Consider the following 18,588-nt stretch of genomic DNA (forward strand, 5'->3'; position numbering starts at 1 on the left):
ATGGACCGCGAGAGATACCAGGAAGGCACCGGTCAGGCGCCGCAGGCTGCGGCTGCTGGCGGTTCGTCGTACTCGACGAGGGAGCAATCGTACACTTCAGTCTCCTCCTACGACCGACAAATGGGAGCCGAGGCGAGCTCCACTGACGACTCCTTCGTGCCGTCCTTGGCGACAGTCCTCCATCACCTCGTCTCGATCTCGCCACCGGGTACGAACCGCTCCAGGCCGTTCGCAGGCGAGGGCGACCGCTCTGTTGCTCGAAGCTGGCCGTGAACTTGCATGGCACGGCTTTTTTTTTGGCGTGAATCTATGGAAGAGAACAGGAGGAGGGAGGGGGGCTGAGTGCGTCGTTCCGAGCTGGCTTCAAACTCGGCAACACCCTGCAGTTTGCAGCGTCTGCGTTCCGCGTGCGAGCACGGCTAAAAGAAAACAGGTGACTCTCGCGTCGGTCGCGGCGTGACGCTTTCCTGGTGCCGCCACGGCGCACACCACCGTTTCTCGGGCAGAACGTGTCCTCAGTGGACCTGATTCGTGTCTGCCGTGTTTTCGTGCCGGCCTCTCCGGGAGATGGGGCCGTGGCTAGAGAGGGTGAGATGGCTTTTTTCTGCGTGTGTCTCTGTGTGCTTAGGTCTGGGCGAAATAACGAGTTTCCACGCGATCAAGGAGCCTCAGATCTCGATCCACGACTACCTGGACCGCATCGCAAAGTACTTTGGCTGCAGCAACGAGTGTTTCGTTCTGTCTCTGGTGTACATTGACCGGATCATCAAGTTGCACAGGAACTTCAACGTCTCGATTCTGAACATCCACCGGCTGCTGATCACGTCCGTCATGCTCGCTGCCAAGTTCTTCGACGACGTGTACTACAGCAACAAGCACTACGCGCGCGTCGGCGGCGTGCGAACGCGCGAGATGAATCTGCTCGAGACCCAGTTTCTGACGCTCATCAACTACCACCTCTATGTGTCGCCGCAGGAGTACGACCAGTACCGCCGGAACGTCCTCGCAGCGGTCCACTATGCGCGTCACCTCACCCCGAGCCCGCTCGCCTCGAACCGCCTGTCTTCGTCTCAGTCTTCCACGTCGACTGCCTCCTCGAGCGTCTCTCAGACTGGGAACTCGCTCGGCAACGGGATCTGCGACGCGCCGTCCCAGGCACTCACGAACGCTACGCACGGCCCGCTCGCGGGCGCAGCGCCAGGGGAATCCGCGGAATCGGAGTCCGCCGCACACGCAGGAGGGCCCGCGTCGGGCGCAGCCGCCTCTTCGCGCGCCGGCAGGGAGGACAGGCAGGGCGAGAACTGCAGCGCGGAGTCAGGCTCGAATGCGCCGACTGAGCGGCGCGACGTCCGCGGGAGTCTCCGAACAGTGTCGAATGCCTCGCCGGGCGTGAGACAGCGCGGCCGGACGTGTCTCAGCCGACAGGGAAGGCGCGGCGGCTCCCAGGACGCTTCTGGGGCCAGCGGGGAAGAGAGGCTCGGCATGCACGGGGCAGACGCGGCCTGGAGCACGCACACGCCGGGCGCGGTGGCCGCGAGCGTGTATGCAGCGAGTGCATGCGTCGAGCCGAGCGAAGGCGAGTTGGAGAGCGACGAGTCGATGGGGAGTGTCTGCCGCCGGGACGCGGCGCGAGCCGGCGACGGCGCTGTCCCCACAGCGCAGCAGGAAGTGGAGCACGAGATGGAGGAAGACCGCGACGAGGACGCTGCGTTTGCCGAGGAGGGCGTCGCGTACGGCGATGCCACGCAGGCCTGGGAGGACGACTTGGCCGAGGAAGAGCTTTACGGCGAGGGAACAGCAGAGAGGTTTACGTCCAAGGACGACGAGTGGGACGGCGCGAACGTCGTCATCGCAGCAGAGAAGAACGCGACGAACGAGACGCCGGCCGCGGAATGCGGCCGTCCTTCTGTAGTGTCGTATGGCAATCGGTTCCATCCTTCCTCTCAGCCGTTTCGAGGCGTCGAGGACGCCGACGCGCAGGGAAACGGAGGCAAGTACGGCTACTTCTGCGCGTCAGCGTCGTCGACCAAAGTGTCCTTCTCGACAGCCTCCGCGAAGACTCTGGCGAGTCCGGCAGGCGACGCAGGACTGGGCGCAGGGACCGGATTCCTCACCTTTGGAGCGAGGAAGGCGGGACCGAGCACTCCATCCCACGCTCGGACGGAAGCGCGAAGTGCGTCGGCAGGCCTCCCCGCGGGGCGAGAGGCGAGCTGCGACGCCACAGCTCAGGGCTCGCCAGCGGTGTTCTACTCTCCGGCCCACGCGACTGGCTGCTGTCGGTCTCAGGAGACTGGAGCGTTGCTGAATGGAGCGTCCGACGGGCAGCGAGTGAGTGACAAGTCCCGAGGCGCAGAGACGAGCGAGCCGGCGGGCGTCTCCGGTCGGAGCGAGCGCACCTGTCCGCTGAGTCGCGACGCAGAGCCGCGGGGCGCGGCGACGCCCGGCCTTTTACAACCCGGACTAGGGCAAGACTCCGTCGGCGCGAGGTCGGTGGAGGCGGTGACCCCAGGAGCACGGTTGATGAGTGCCCAGACTCGGGGCTCGAGTGGCAGGAGCCGAGACGGCGAAGAGCGCGTCATGGAAATGCTCGAGTGCTGTTCTTCGCAGCTGCTGTCCTCGTTTTCAGCACACGCTGCGCGCGGGCCAGCTCCTGGCGCCGACCCCGCGGTGTCGGAGTCGAGCGCCCCGCGCTCGGCGCTGCCTCCGACCGGTGCTTCTGGAGCCCTCTCCCTCACCATTGTCACGCCGTCACCCGAAGCCGAGGACCGAAATGCGACGGATTTCTCCTCCCCGGCCTGCCGAGACCCGACGATGCAGCGAGACGGACGAGCGGGCCGCGCAGTCGCGCAGCCGTGCTTAACTCCTTCCGGTGACGGCGCCTCCTCGGCGTCGACGGCCTCCGGCGGCAGCAACGGAACCACACAGTCGAGTGTCTCTTCCTGCCTGACGCCGTCTCACTCCGTCCACTCCTCCCCAGATGTCTCCATGGAGGAAGAAACCGGAGCCACCAACGGTGAACGGCTTCTGAGAGCGACAGTTGCGCCTGGAAACGCGAGCGTGGCCGGGATCCTCTCAGGCGGCCCGGTGGCTGTGGAGCCGCGCCTCGCCCCGTCGCACCGCTCCTCTGCAAATGAGAAAGGGGAGGCGAGTCGCGATAGACAGGCGCCAGACGCAGGTAGGCACCCCTCGCGAGACAAGACGCGGGACTGGAGTCGAGCCGCGCCATGGGGAGACAGTAGCCGGAAACGGGGGCCAAGAAGTGTGTGGGATGCTGCGTTGTGGTAGAGATGGATACGAGAAGAAGGCCGTGGGTTGGGCATTCGCGTCGTTGATTGTTTTCGGGGTGGGGGTTGTCTGCGCGGCGAGGGAACTCCTGCGCGTGAGGGATGTACTCTCTGCACAGCTGCAGGTGTCGGGGCAGCTGGGGTTGTTTCGACTGTTCTCCCGTACCGTTTTTTCGGGCCGTCCGGGGGGGGGGGGGGGATTGCGAGCTGGGAGGCTTGCACAGACACGGGTGTCTTTGGCTCTCTCGTTATTGCCCGCGCGCGTGTTTTTTTTTCGCTTTTTTCCCAGCAGGCCTCCTCGGAGGTCCGGAGGTCGCCGGGTCGGCCGGGATGAAGGCGGCGTCCAGGCCGCAGGCCCCCGTCGAGCAAGGCACAGCGGGGCGCGAGGAGAAGGCCGAACTGGAGAGAATGAAGCCGCGCGACGCCGCGCACGTTCACTGGATTGACGCATCGGACTTCGCAGGCGCCGGCTGTGCAGCGTCGTCTGAAGTTGCGGCTGCAGGGTCGTATGTCGCGTCCTCGCTGTGCACGCCGGGAGGGAACGCGCGAGGCGAATTCCTCGCCCTAGGCGGTTCTGCACCACACGCTATGTCGTGTCGGAAAGGCGGCGAACACGAGGCCGCCGCGAGTTTCAGTGGAGGTCTGTCGCTCTCTGCAGGTCTCGCCCCGGCGGGCGCCAGCCGAGGAATTTGCTTCTCCTTCGGTCCGTGCTCGTGAGAAGGTCGAGAGAGCGTGGACGGGCCGTGCGAGAGACTGGAGCCGCTGAAGACGACACGGCGCACGCAGCGCGTGACGGTCGAGGCAGACGACGAGAAGTTGGCGACAACTCTTGGGAGAGAACGTGACCATGGCGGGGCGGCGGAGTCCCCAGTCACGACTTCACGCCTTTGCGGTCTCGGCGCCGTGAAAAGGGCTGGCGGCGTGAGGGAGGCACGAGGCCCAGAGAGAGAGAGGCTGGTAGACGAAGGGAAACAGATACTCGAGGTTTGCAGAGAGGACAAACTGGACAGCGAAAGGGGGGAGCGCCTCTCGGCGTCTCCCCGCACACACCTGCATGTGTAGGGATCGGTGACGCCTTTTCGTGGCGTCACTACGCCAGGAAAGCTTTCTCCTGCACGTGCGTGTGCCCAGTTCTTTCTTGACGTTTATCGTAGGCGTGTATCTTTCCAACTGTGTGCCGTGTGTGATGTACGTGTAACTGTGTCTCGTATGTTGTGTGCTCCAGAAAAACGCATCGATGCATATGCATGCAACGTGGTGCATGCGTAGAGCCGCTGAGAGGCTGGGGAAGTTGTCTCGTGTGTGGGCCTTGTCGCTCGCCGTTTGTGCCGGTCTCGCGCTTGAAACTGAACAGGTGAAAGAGGGCGAGAGAAGGGACGCGCCGGTGAACGGGATTCGGTGCGTCGTTTCAGCTGTCGCTCTTTCGCGTAGCTCCCAGACCCGCTCGGGCAGTCGGTGCACTGAGGCGTCAGGCGCCGCACACGCCTCGAGTCTGGCTTGTGGGCGGGGTGGGAGGGAGAGCGAACGGGCGCACGCATGTGTGTCTGACGCTTTGTTGTCATGTGTCTGTGTGCGAGACAGGCAGACCAACAGTGAATTTTTTTGTGCATTTGTTTTCAAATGCGTCCAGCACTCCAGATGCTTCTCCCCTCGCCCGCATGGTCTTTCGTGCGTTCGTCTCGACAAGGACCGAGACGCGGTCTTGTCACGCACGCGCGCGCAGTCTCAACTGTCTCCCCGCGTAACACGGAGACAGGCAAATGCACTTTTGTAGTTCTACGTTTGCGCTTTGGAGTTATGTGAATGCGTGTCCTTCTGTGTCGACCTTCTTGGCACTCGTTCTCTTGCACGTCCTCGCTGCTCGTTTTCCGGAGGAAGTCCAACGGAAGTCGTTTTTTGTCGCGATCGGTGAGTCTGCTGAGAAACCCAAACCCCAGCTTACCACTCACTTCCTTCTCCGCAGCTTATGACCACCGAGTGATTGGAGCAGAGCCCCGCAACGGTGAGAACGCCTCCGGAAACTCGAATCTGTTTCATATCTCCGCAGCGCGGCTGGATGCAAGGCATTCATCGTGGTCCTTTTTTACCTTGCGTCTCTTCGGCGAGAACGTGGAGAGACAGACGGGGAACCGTGTCTGACGCGCGACCGTTTGATGCCTGCGGTAGAGAGGCGGGTGTTTCGCGGTCGCAGGCGTGTCAATCGAAGCAGCAGGGTGTCGGTGGGAACGGGGGCAGAAGAGAGAAGTTGTAGATGGCCTAGAGGGCTGTAGGTTGTCGGGCCCGCTAGCCACGTCACGCGTGTGGACATGCACCGGGGATCCTGTTCGTTACAAACCCGTTTGCCTCGAGTCCAGTTTCAGTGTTTCCGCAGAACCGTCCTGTCAACGTGTGCGTTTGAAAATGCGGTGTCTGTACACCCGAACCACTGTGTACAGCCGTCGTTTGTGTCGGACTCGGCGACCCGGCTCGACGAGCAGTCCCGGTTCTCCGTGGGGGCAAGAGAGGATGCAGAAGCGGGGACGTTCTGTCCCGTGTCGATTTGAATCGGTGATTGCATTATGGTGAAAACTGAGGCTTAAAAAAAGGCGAAAGAGCTGGGGTTCGACACGACGCCCCCGCCGTGCAGCCCACACTTCTTCGCTGCACACATCTGCCAAGGCGCGGCGGAAGGCTGTCTGGTACTTGCGCTGAGACACAGCAGGTGGTGAATGCCGCTCCCGATGGGTCGGCTGCGTGGCGTGTAACGGTCTCCTCTCGTGACGCAGGACTGACACGCCGGGATGGGTGGAAGTCAGAAAACGGGAGGGGGGACGATGGCAGCTGTGGAGACGTTTGGGTTCCTGTGTTTGCATTGTGGTTTGTGCGCCTTCTGAAAAGCCCAGGGAGGGACCGTGTCGTACGTACACTTGATGTTACGCGTCGGGCGACTGTTGAAATGTCTGTGGGCGTACACGGAGCCGTGTGTCCCGTATGTTCTGTCGTTGAGGCGCGCGTGGAGTCGGCACGCGCGCACAGAGACGTCCTTGCGCCGAATGACATACGCCTGTGTCCGCTCATCCGTGGAACGGGGTCAAGGCACGCGATCGACCGAGGCCGGTGGTTTAAACAGGTGTGTGATTTCTTCTGCGCATTGGATCTCTGTCGTTTGCAGCCACGCATTGCCTGGACACAGCGGTTGCAGATGTGACGTCCGAAACGCACAACTTCTGTCGTTTTGCCGATTCGTGTGCCTGCCAGGAGAGGTGCACTTGGAGTCTAGGCGTGCACAGACAGACTTATCCGGAAGGAGCATTTGAGTACTTTGCTGTTCGTGTAGAAAGGATGCGCATGCAGTGTTTAGGGTAGGGCGTCGTGCGGGTATGAGTCAATTATATATGCACGACTGGGCCGGTTCTGCTTAGCAAACGTGAGCAAATGTGCCCGTGGAGGCGAGGTATTCGGGGACAGTATCGGCGCTCTGATGTAGGCGGGGGTGAAAGTGGAAACGCTCCATACAGCGTCATTTGGAAACCTTAAATATTCCGAAGCTCTGCCGCATTCCGGGGCGGCGTGCACAAGGTCCCCGCGCACGCATGCCGCGTTCAGTTAACACGCACGGAACGTGCAACTTTTGTAGGGGGGGCGTGAGGGTCGGGGAGGTCATTAATCGTCTATATCTGTTGTCACGCTGTTAAAGTTTTTCTTCTGACCGGTTCCAGAACCGAACTGGTGGAAACGGTTTCGCAGCTTCATCGACGGCAGTTGTTTCTCACTCTCCGTCAGTTTGCCTGATGGCGGCACTGTCGCTCGCTTTGTGGGTACTGGGGAAAACACATCAATCGGAACCGAAGAGCTGTTCTCGAAGGCGTCTCCGGTTCGTGTAACATCCCCGATATAAGCAGAGTAACGCGCGTGCGTGCGTGTGGCAGTGTTCAGCACGGAGGGCGTCAGGAAGGGATGTTTTCAAAGGGTTCGAGCCGTCCGACTCGTGCGCTCATAGGCCGTCGTGTGCATGCCAGTGAAGCCTTCTCCGCGTAGAAGGAAGGACTGAGAAGGGGAAAAAACAGAGATCAAACTGTGAGTTACGATCACCCGCTTTTATAATATGTGTGTGTGTCAACGATGGCGTGCGTCGCCCAGTGCGGGGCCAACAACGCCCGCCCTGATCCGGGGAACGGTACGCGACTTTCCCGGACGAGAGGGAAGGAGCGGAGGGCGTGTCTCGGCAACTTCGTCTTCGTGTGGTGAACAGCAGAGAAGCGAGGGGTGAACGCCGCCCACAAAACAGGCACTGACAGAATAGAAGATGTGTTAGTTCCTCAGCCCCGCGGTTATCTCTGGCCGTGCCTCTCAGGCACCGGAACTCCGCACCTCTTTTAGTGGCTAGACGTCGAGGCACAAAGTAAACACTAGAGTAGCGCACGAAGCAGGATACATCGCAAATGCACAAAGTTCCAGGACAGGCGATCGCGTGGCGTTTGGGGCCGTCCGTAAAATGTTAGTGTACGGTCAAAAGGGTGAAGGAAGGGGGTGGGATGTGTTTTACGCCTATTCGGCGTGGCCGTTAGGCGATCTTCCTTTTATCCCGTTTCGCTTGCTCGTTGACGAGACGTTCGGACGGAAAGGCCCTCACTGACTGGTTTCTGTATTACGTGCGCATATCGGTGCGCGCGCGATCAAGAACTAATAAGGGGGTACAGAAGTGATCCACATGGCGGGTGAAGGTATTTTAGGTTGCCGCGGGGGCATTAGAGGCGTGCAGCGTTTCCCAAACTGTCCAAAATCGAACAGAGAAAAGCTAGCGCCAGCGTCATTCCCCCGTAGACAAACGCGTGGCAGGAGAAACGAATGCCCGCCTACCCCCCTTCACTCGTTTTTTGGCGCACGTTTGTTTCAGCAAAGTGGTCTTACGGAGCTGGGTATGGTTTCGGCACAACGATGCACGCCCCGTCGTGCCGGTCACTCCCCCGTTTAAACGGGAGGGACACACTGTGGAATTTTGGTTCACGTAAGGGGTTCCTTTACAGTGAGCGGGCGGTGGGAGAGAGTCTGGCGCACAGAAAGGTCCGTTTTTGTGCGCACCTGCCTGCTCGTAGGTACACGTAGATATGTGAAGTACAGGAGAGGAACGTAGGGTTGCGAATACCGTGACAGAAAGTAACTACGGTTGATGCTTGGGGCGGGCCCCGATAATGCTGCTGGGATGATGCACAATAGAGAGAAGGGGTTCCGTTGGATGATTCCGCGTATTTTTTTCTTTGGATTTGAAAAGGAGATGTGCCGGGATTCTGCGTCTCTGCAAATTCATCCCGTCTCCGGTAGGTACTCGGAAGCATCCCTCAAGACAGACGATTCAAGGCTCACGCGCGCTATATCCTCCGGTGTCTCATGCATGTGGTAGATAGAGAAGCAAGGCGTCGCCGGTGACTCGCAGTGGAAAACGTTGTGATGCGACAGTTCAGGAAAACATGGGACCCATGCTCGAGTTATACAGACCCAGCGAGTTCGTGTCACTGTTCGTAGTGCTTGCTCTCCTGGCAGTTGTTCCCGCGTTCTCTGGAATATCTCTCAATTTGAGCGCAAAGTGCGGCAGAGGCTTTTCTCGGAGCCCCGGGCCCGCCCCCAACACACCAAGACAAATGTGATCGTCCCCGCCATGTGCATTTGGGAGAAGTGTGTGGCGCTCAAGTAAGGGGGTGAATCTGTTTTCCTCCCGTTCCTTCCTTGGGAGTCTTTTTGTTCGAGGGCAGTAAGCGAAAAGCGAGGAAAAGAGAGCTCTCTCGCGTATGCGTGGACAATTGGCGGGTGTAGACACCGTAATGCTTCCACGTTGCCCTTGGTCGAGAAAAGCGAATTGGTGTCTGTGAAGAAAATATGTTTCGTGCTTGATCACTACAAAATTTTGGTACGTTGTCGCTGTTGGGAGGGAGTACGAGTGCGCTCGGAATTGAGGGCAATCCAGTGTGTTGCTCTCCTCTCACACAGTATGTTAGCCGTGTAAGGTCGGCAGCGTTGCGTAGGCGACAAGCTGCAAATCCGCTCTCTGGTGTGATCCCAAACTTTGTTTCACTCCATCCGAGCAAACGTTCCACACATAATTACCTTGACAAGTATGTGTCGAGAGGCTCACCGCCTTTCTGTCGCTCGGTCTACCCACACAGCTTGCGACACCCTATTACGTGCCACACCAAGCCCAGCACAGCGAGTTTTGGAACTGATCGTGCACTTGTGCAGCGCCTCATCTCCCCGGTGTCTGCATATTTGGCACGAGTCCGGCAGGAAAAAAACATATGCCGGGTAGTGGCAGCAGTGAGTGACGATCGGGATACGATTCGGACGCCGAATCTGCTGGGCAAACTATAAAGACGATATTTATGTTGACAAGGAAACGACGGAAGCTAAACACGCCGTGGCCGTACACTCCAAACGCATTCAAAATCCAACCACGTTCACACAGAAAATCGAGTAGCTAGCTGTGCTCCACACAACCAAAAACTTCGGTTCCTCGGTCTCAAACGTGTTGGAGAGTCGGTCCGCCCCTTTTTTTCCCTTTCGCGTGTCAGTGGTTCATCCCGAAACCTCTCTGCTGTGTAAAGTTCGAACGGCCAGGAAAAGAGCTGGCGACTGGCCGGTTTCGGACCTTCCAGGAATTCAAAGTCTTCCCCGGGAACCACCAACGAACCACGAGTACAGAGACGCTGGCTCTTGCACCTTATCAATCGCAGCTTTTCCTGTACAAGTCTCAAAAGAGCCCGCGCACAACTCAGCAGCACACGGTAACCTGCTGTTTGTGAATTTGCGCCTTGTGCGACGGACAATCCCCGAACGGAATCGACGCTGTTCGAAACTGGTTAGGCAGAATCTGGTGTGCTCGACGCTTTGCAAATGCTCTATGCCTGCAGTGAGGTGCGGGTTTGTTGGGTCTTCGTCTCCGAGCCGCTGCGGCCGTTCAGCGTTAGAATGCAGTCCTGACGAGAGCACGCGACAGAAAAACCGCACACACAGTTTGCGCGGGCTGGCAGTGCAGTGTAGAAGAAACGAAGGCGAGACACCGAACATGCCTCATGCGGCGATCGCTGCGAAGGCTTCCCCCGCGAAGTAGCTGACACGCGACAGCGCAGAAACCGCCCGATCTGTCTGTAGTGGACTGCCACAGGCGGACCATCAATCCCGTCCATTAGATTTCCAGAGCCACATCCGAAACCCGGTCGACTGACGAAATATTCGCAGCGCTCCCGCACCCCCGTGTCTCGACGCGTTTCACTCCAAACGCAGGACACGCCTCGACACCGGCAGGTGTGAAAAAGCTGAACTTTTTGTCTGCGGGACGCAAGTCAATTGCCCCTGTGTTTCAGCCCCGGTCTCCGGGGCATATATATCTGCAAGAGCTAGCACAGTCGCCATTCCGCGTTGGTTTTTCTGGCACTCCTTACCACTGTGTACGGTCCCACAACCGCTTCAACTTCCTCGAACCGGAGCTCGCGTCGCAGGTCGTCTATCGGAGCGGAACCCCGCTCATTGTGCAGCCTGTATGACGCGCGGGACCCCACAGGCTCCGTCCAGCGAATTGAACCCGACTCGCCTCCGCCTTCTAGACTGCCTCGAGAACTCGTAGGAGTGCCCGCGGGGTGGTCTGGCGTATGTGGGCGCAGCGCGTTCACGACGGCGCTCAGAACATCTTCCTGGAGAGCTGAAAAGGCGAAAAGGCGAGAGAGATGCACACACTGGCCATTCCGCCGGGGTAACACGCAGTCCTTCCACACAAGCCTGGGCAGAGCCAGGACTTGAACTGCTCGTACGGATCAACGGCTACACGCTCGGTCCACCCGCGCGGGTCGGACAAAACCGACTGAGAAAAGACCCTCCTCTCCATCCCATCCGTTTATCCAGTAAGTTCGCGAAAGCTTTCTCTCGGACAAATACTTTCTCGACAAGCTCTAGGAAACGGCGACTGGAACTACAACGGTCCCACCTCTCGTATCTGAACATATCGACGCATACAGATGTACAGATACATATACACATTTAACCAGACAGATCGCTGTGCACATGTGCGGATATGCGCGTGCGCATAAATATATATATATATATATATATATATATATATACATATATACATATGTCGCTCCAGCGCCACCGCCATTAAGCTGCAGAAAGGTGGACCCTCGCCGGGACTGCCGGCCGACGTTCGTGTTCTTCCTTTGCATGTTTGTGAGTTTGTTTTGTTTCGCCTCCAGTGAGTCTTCAGAGAACTCTCCGTGCGCACCTGAAATCCGAGTGCCTGCGGTGTGCTGCCGCTGGGGGTGGGCTGTCGCATGCACGACAAGGCGAGCAGTCCTCAGAGCCTGCAGAGGAAGGAGGGAAATCCAGCTGGGGTTTTTGGCCGCGCGAACTTCTGCCACTGTGGCACGCTGCCCCGCGGTTTCGCTCCACGCGGCCTCAGCTGTCGGCCCTGTGGACCAGAGAGAGGACGAACTCGCAAACGGGAAGGAGCAGACGCCGAGATTGGCTGCAAGGAGGCTGGTGAGCAGCTGCCTGGCGCACAAAACAGGGGAGAGCAACACGACACGTGGAAGGTCTCCGCCTATAAGCCGTCACAAAGACAAAAACGCGCGTTTTTTTACACCCACACACAAAAGGCCAACCAAAGTGCGTGGCCTTACCTACATCCCCATTCATCTCGTCCGCCTGGTCTCCAGCTACTTCCATTTCCTCTTTTCCTTTCCTCCGCGTATCGCCGCAAGGCCTCGGAGAGGCACTGAAAGGCCAGCGGAGGGGCAAAATGGACAACGGCGCCTGTCTCCTGTCTCCGATCCTGCTCACATCTGGCCCAAGTGGGGCGCAAACGGCCCTCCGCGTCCAGAATAAAAGCCGGCGCCGGGAGCACAAACGCTGGCGAGCAGAGCAGCGAAGGCGAGAGATACTGGAGCTGACGAAACGAGAACGCTCGCTGAACAAAAAGAGAGCAGAGGGACCGCGAGAGGGACAGCGAGTCAAAAACGCTAAAGAGAGAGTAGAGACAAACGCGCGCAGGAGAGGCAAGCATATGTACATATATGTGCAGACTTGGATGTTTGCATCAAAAATGGGGGGACGTACACGCTGACCATTTTTTGCGCATTGAACACACGTCTCACCAATACACACAAGTCTCGGATACACCCCTATTTGTTTACGTGTTGATCCATGCGCACATGCAGTACTATCTACAGTCCTTCAAAAACTGCGCAACTTGGTCAGAGACTCGCCAGTTCTAGCTTTACTTCACCTTTTCTCTAGGCTGCTACCCCCCCCCCCCCTTTTTTCCCTTCCTCAGCGCCCTCCCCTTGCGGTTCGGGCACGGGACTCGTGTGCTGGATGGGCGAGCCGAAACAGAAACATGAGCGTCGTGTCCCAGGAGAATCCTGCGGAGTGTCTCTGACCCTCTTCTCGCTTATTTGTCTTTCTCTCCCAAGGAAACCCCCCCCTTCTTACGAGATTGGCGGCGAGCAGCTGCCTCGTCTTGAGCACTTCGCGCTCAGTGAGGTGCTCTTCACTGTCTGTTCCCTGGAAAAAACTGGCCGTCTCTGCGACGCCTTTCTGCATCTCTCTCCGTCGCTCTGCGTCTTCACCTGCGTTTCGCCCTTCGCCTTCAGACGACAACTTGGAAGTATCTTGCGAGACGTGGACGCGTCTCGCGTCGGCTTGAAAGCTCTCCAGAAGTCCGAGTTTCAGCGCAGCATGGGCGATGCGACTCAGCGAGATGACGTGCTCGACTCTCAGGTGTAACGACACCGCGCCAAAAGGGGAATTTGACGGCGACATTCGCACGGCGGCGTCGACCGTGTCTGCTTCTGACTGCGCCGTTCGCCTGCTGTATGGCTGTTCGAAGCAAGAAAACCACACCCGATACTCTAACGAAAATATCAGAGAGAAGTGTTTTCAATCTCTGCGTATGTACGCACTCAAGATGCACGTGTATGATGTAATATGCAAGCATCATACACATATACGCACACATGAGCCCTGGGTGTGCCGTATATATGGTTTGTTATTTACGCGCTCTCACGCCGCCTGTGTCCCGTGCCCCGTTCTCTTTCTCTTTTTGCACTTTGCCTCCATCTCGTCACCGTCACCTGCTCATCCGCTCCCTGTCCGTCCGGGTTTTTCTTCACTGCGACGGTTTCCATCGAAGGATCCGTGGATGCCCGTGTGTGCATTTCTACACAAATGTGTGGGAGCTCATGTCGATCGCTGAGTCACAATGTAGATCCGCGTGTCGCTTCTTTCACACAGATAATAGAGACATCGAGGAACCTCCTTTCTCCAATACCATATTTGGTACCTTGGCTACTTGGAGGATACTACGTATCTGATGTAACATTAAAACGATTCTTTGTATTACATTTTATATTGCCTAAGATATAGTTTTTAGCTCCTGCACAAGATCCCATAAAGACACATGTAGCAAGGAACCGGCCGCTGGCGGTCTCCACCTTTTCTCCGAGTATCGGAGTTTTCTGCGACAGCGACTCGACCTCAGGTGTTTGCCTCTCTCCGTGTTGACTCTTCTTTTCGTTTTCCACTTTTGTGTCTGTTCCCGCTTTCCTCTCGGCACTCAATCGCCCGCTCTTCTTGCTGGAGTCCTTTTCGTGTCCTTCCTCTCTGTCCGTCTACAAGGAACCCGATTTCCACACCGAGAAAGCCTTCCTGTCTCCTGTCGCTTTTCTCTCTCGAACTCTCCCTCTTACCTCCTCGAGCCTGGCTGCCTGCTCGTCTCGACTTCTCGGCGCCTTCCTCGTGGCGCTTCTCCACAGACTCGCCAAGGCGGAGCGAAAGAGGAAAACACACGCTCGTCGCGTCTCCCCTTCGCCGCCAGCCTGAGCGTCCGCGAGCGCCGTCAGCGCATCCGAGCTCGCTGCCGGCGCGAGGCGGAGCGCTGAGTGACGCCTAAGGAGAATGCCCGCGCAAAACACAAACACATGAAAACATGCACCCGACAGACACGCGAGGCGCGCGATACAAACGGGAGGAAGAAGCAGCGAAAACGCAAGGACGGAAAAGACAGACAAAACGGGGAAAAGAACCCGACACAAGAGTGTCAACGCGATCGGACAGCAGTGGAGCCCGGAAGAAAAGGGGAACATAAAAACCGATGCAGCTGTCCGTCAGGAGACGTTTCCAGAATCATGTCGACACCTGCACGAAACGCATGAATACATATGCACATGCATGTATACGTCGATGTATCTGTAACTGCCTGTGCGTGTCCATTGATCTAATCTGCAAAAGTGTAAAGATCACGACGGCCCGATGGGCATCGCGAGGAAAGGCAAAGACAAGGTCAGAACAGGCAGCTGTGTTTCGCGTTTTCAGGGGTCAGAAGACCAGGCGGCGGAAAGTCGCTCCTTACCCGCAAGGCCCGACAGACGCTGCCTGGCGCTGCTCGAAGGCGAGGCGGCGCGCGAGCACGGGCAGAAGAGAAGCGACTGCATGCGCGAGTTGTGCGCTCTGCGTCTCGCCACCCGACTGCGAACCAGCAAAAGACGAGGGGAAGGCTCTGAACGGCTGCTGGGGCGAAGCGTCGGAGGGGACTTCCGAACTGGCGGCTGCATGCAGAGGCGAGGCAGGAGACTGGAAACGCAGTGGGAACGGATGCCGAGGAGAGGAGGGCGGAGACGGCGCCTGAGAGAGAGAAGACTGTAGGGGGCGAGCGGCGTTTAACTGCGGCATACACTTGGAGACGGAGAGCATGAACGAAGGAATGTCTCGGCCTGGCAGATCGCGCAGAAGGCCTGCCGGCTGTTCCACGAGGCGAAGGAGAAGACAGCGCGAAATTGCAGAGTGCGGAGAGCAGGGAGGAAGCGAGGGCAGATCAAAACGCTTTTGGGTTTCCTTGACAACCGGATCCGCGGCCAGAGTGCCGTGAACCGCCGCTGCGTCGAATGGACTCCGAGTCAACTGTATGTACAGCCCAAGCGCAGTCGCCGGAGAGAGGCTCTTGACGTGCGGAAGGAGCTGACCCGAGAGAAGACACACAGCTGCATTCAGATACGGAAATCTCTCAGAATCGGAGCGCGGAAAAGACTCTGCGCGCTCCGTTCCCTTCTTCCGATTTGCGGGACGCTCTGAGACAGACAGCGGAACAGCCACAAAGGCCTTCCGCTTTGCGAGATGAGGATTCCCTCTCTTTTCTATCACCGTCTCGCCTTCGCGGGCAGCCAACCCCAGCGAAGCTCGAGAAGGAGAAAGCGGAGGAGACGGTGGAGGAGCGGCAGGAAACGGAGAAGGAACGGGGACAAGAAGAGAGGAAAACGGAAGGGTGGAGACGTCACGTTCGCGAGACGCATTGAGAGTCGAACGCTGATGAGAAAACGAAACAGGAGGAGAGACAGAAGGCGAGGAAGCAGAGACGGGAGGGGGAGAAGAAGCCGGGGAAGACACCGGAGAAGTGGAAGGCGACGCAAGAGAGGAAGGAGTCGCAACTGGTGAGAAGGCGCCAACGTGCTGCGACGCTTGTATCCCAGTCCTGTCTCGTTTTCTCTCCTCGCACTTCGTGCAACGCAAGGCTGAGGCAAGAGTCGTTAAGGCTGAGCCGACCTGCTCGGTCGTGAACAAAGACAGTCCCAGGGTCGGTCTCCGTTCCACGCCATTTTCCGTGTCGCTGTCTCTCGCCACTCCGTCTCGGCTAGGCTCGTCTGTTTCGTCCTCGTCTCGAGCGCTTCCACTCTCCGCTTCGCTTTCGACTGCTCGTTCGCTGCTGGCGACTGCCCTCCTGGCACACTTCCAATGCTCTTCAGGCGCTGCCGCGCGAAACGTGGCCTCCCCGGTTGCTTCGCCCTCCCTCGCCTGACTCGCCTTTTCAACTCCAAAAAGGGGACTCCGTTCTGGCCCCAGAGGAACAGGGGAGGAAGTCGAGGCGGACGAAGAAAACGCACACGACCGAGAAAACCAAGACACAACCAGGTAAGGTAGGCACGCTCGCGCGAAACGCTCAAAGAAGAAGAGGAAGAAAAACTGAGCCTGGTACAGCTGGTGAAGTCTCTCGGTGGTTGGGTCATGGCGCTGTGTCCCCTTCTCTTTTTCCGCCCCGTCGCCACTCTCGTACTCGCCTCGCACATGATTCTTCTCGAAACCTCTGGGGACTTCCGTCTGGTCGGTCGCGTTTCGTTCTTCGCGTCCCGCGCTCGCTTCGCTGCCTCTTTCCCGGTCGCTGGAAGCGCCTCCTGGCCGCTGCACTAGACGCTCGACTTCGGCCGCTGTGTGTCGCTGGTGCGACGCGAGAGCCTGCACAATCCGAAGCAGACTGCGGGTGTCTGACCTCCCGCCCGGTCGTTCGTCTCCGGTCTGAGCCCGCGCCTCGCTTCCCTCTGCTCGAGAAGCGCCGCAGCAGGCCTGCGCAGCCCTCGCCTCTGGTGTCCCGCGGCTCTCGCCTCCCCGTTCCTCTCCGAGGAGCTTCCTCGCTTTCAGCGCTTGCGCCTCGTCCTTCGGGACCCGGGCGGAGCTGCCGGAGACCGGACGCCCCACCGCCTGCCTGTCTCGCTCGCGCAGGAGACCTCGCAGCTCCAGCTCGAGACGCTCCAGAAGCCGGAAGTAGAAGCGGTGAATCACCCAGACCGGAGCCAGTCCCGCGCTGCTCCCAGAGACGGCAGCAGACAAAGACGACAAAGAGGCAGAACGAGAGAAAGCGGCTGAAGAAGAGGAGGAGGCAGTGGAGGACGAGGAAGAAGCGGTGGAGGACGAGGAAGAAGCGGTGGAGGACGAGGAACAAGCGGTGGAGGACGAGGAAGAAGCGGCGGAGGACGAGGAATGGGGAGACGGGGACAGGAGCAACGGGAGAGGTTGGAAGAGAGTGAGATTTGCTTTGTTGAGTGACTCGACAATGTCGGCAAGCAAACAGAGCTGCAAACAGAACACTCACAGTGTATATACACCCCATCATCCCCAGACGCACTTGCCGATATACACCTGTTGGGCTGTTTATCGAACCCCACGGATGCAAGCGTGCATTACAGACGTAGGTGGAAATGCTTGTTTGAGAGCATCGAGCACGTGGACGTGTATACCTCCTCGAGTTCTGCCTTAGAAACAGGATCTACACATGTGGGACCCGCGGGGGGAGATATGTGCGATCGATTCTACCTCAGGTGTTTCGTCTCACCCTTGTTTTAAGAATTAAGTCCCCTTTCAGGGTTTTCCCCACGCAGCGATGCCAGAAGGTGTGGAGTCTGAGCGCTTCTCCGTGGCACGACTGCATCTCTCTGTCGCCTCTCTCCTCTCGCTCTTTCTCCTTCTCGCGCTCTCTCTTGCACTCGCTTGCTCTCGCGCCTTCTCTCTGTCTCTCCGTTGGTCTCGCTCCCCGCCGCCGTGGATCGCCTCGTGAAGGCCTTAGGGTGGAGACATAGCAGTCAGCGACGGCGCGCATGCAGGCAGCGATTTGCGAGTCTGTGAGTGCATGCACGTCTGTGGCCGCCATCATGGCCAGGAGATCCTTCACGCGCGTTTTCCGGGATTTCTCTTGAAAGGCCAAAACGACTTCGTGCGAGGCGCGGCGCTGGACGGCGCCCCCCTCCGGCTTCTCTCTTTCGCGACTGCATGCAGAGTCGCCATCCGCAGAAGAAGCGGGCGAAGAAGAATGCGAGGGAAAAGGAGGGGAAGAGGAGCAAGAAGAAGCACAGGCACAAGACGGGGTAGGAGACACGGAAGACGGCCAAGATGACGCAGGAGAAAGAGGGGAAGAAGAGGAACGGGATGACAAGCAAGAACGAGACGAGAAGGGAGACGCCGACGGAGAGTAGGAAGACGCCGACGGAGAGTAGGAAGACGCCGACGGAGAGTAGGAAGACGGAGACGAGAGCGACGAAGACAAAGACAGAGGCGAGGAGGAACCCCACGGGGCAGGAAAAGAAGAGAAGGAAGGAGGAAACGCAGAAGCGAAGCGGGAAAAGGCCACTTGGAGTCGAAAGCGTCTGTCGCAGGTGGACAGAGAAGAAGAGCTGGGCCTCAGCGGCATTTTGTGCAGTGGGCAAAAGGAAATTGACTGTCCTTTTTCAAGAGCGGCAGGCGTCTCCCTCTCTCCTGTTCCCGCCGCATCAAGGCGGTGAAGCGCGAGAAAAGCCGATATCTTCGTCTCGAGAGAGATCCGGCTCCATCTTTTCCTCCTTCACTTTCTCTTTCTCCTTTGCCTCGTTCACGGGATTTTGCGAGCCAGCTCTCTCGCATGCGGTGGTGCGCCCGGTGACGGGCGACAGAAAAAAAAATTTGGAAAAGGCGAGCGAAAAGAAGAGCGCAGCGTCGCTGAAAGGAGAACGCGGAGGCAACAGGCCTCTCAAAAAAAGACATGACA

The 18,588-nt window shown here is 58.5% G+C and overlaps 2 protein-coding genes across 2 annotated transcripts; one reads left to right on the forward strand and one right to left on the reverse strand.

The window, feature by feature from the left end:
* NCLIV_038600 (hypothetical protein) lies at positions 1-4,001 on the forward strand (the record flags this gene model as incomplete). The annotated part of the gene is made up of 3 exons (XM_003880769.1): positions 1-208; positions 629-3,175; positions 3,574-4,001. 3 exons carry the CDS (start codon positions 1-3, stop codon positions 3,999-4,001), a joined length of 3,183 nt encoding a protein of 1,060 aa, XP_003880818.1.
* Positions 4,002-10,153: 6,152 nt separating this feature from the next.
* Positions 10,154-18,255, reverse strand: NCLIV_038610 (conserved hypothetical protein; the record flags this gene model as incomplete). Its single annotated transcript, XM_003880770.1, has 8 exons — positions 10,154-10,231; positions 10,697-10,953; positions 11,530-11,798; positions 11,927-12,213; positions 12,738-13,124; positions 13,994-14,192; positions 14,656-17,144; positions 17,404-18,255. The coding sequence occupies 8 exons, from the start codon at positions 18,253-18,255 to the stop codon at positions 10,154-10,156; spliced, it is 4,818 nt and encodes a 1,605-aa protein (XP_003880819.1).
* Between the last annotated feature and the right edge of the window lie 333 nt (positions 18,256-18,588).

This window comes from Neospora caninum, chromosome IX (assembly GCF_000208865.1).
Source record: "Neospora caninum Liverpool complete genome, chromosome IX".
In the NCBI taxonomy this organism is placed as follows: domain Eukaryota; phylum Apicomplexa; class Conoidasida; order Eucoccidiorida; family Sarcocystidae; genus Neospora; species Neospora caninum.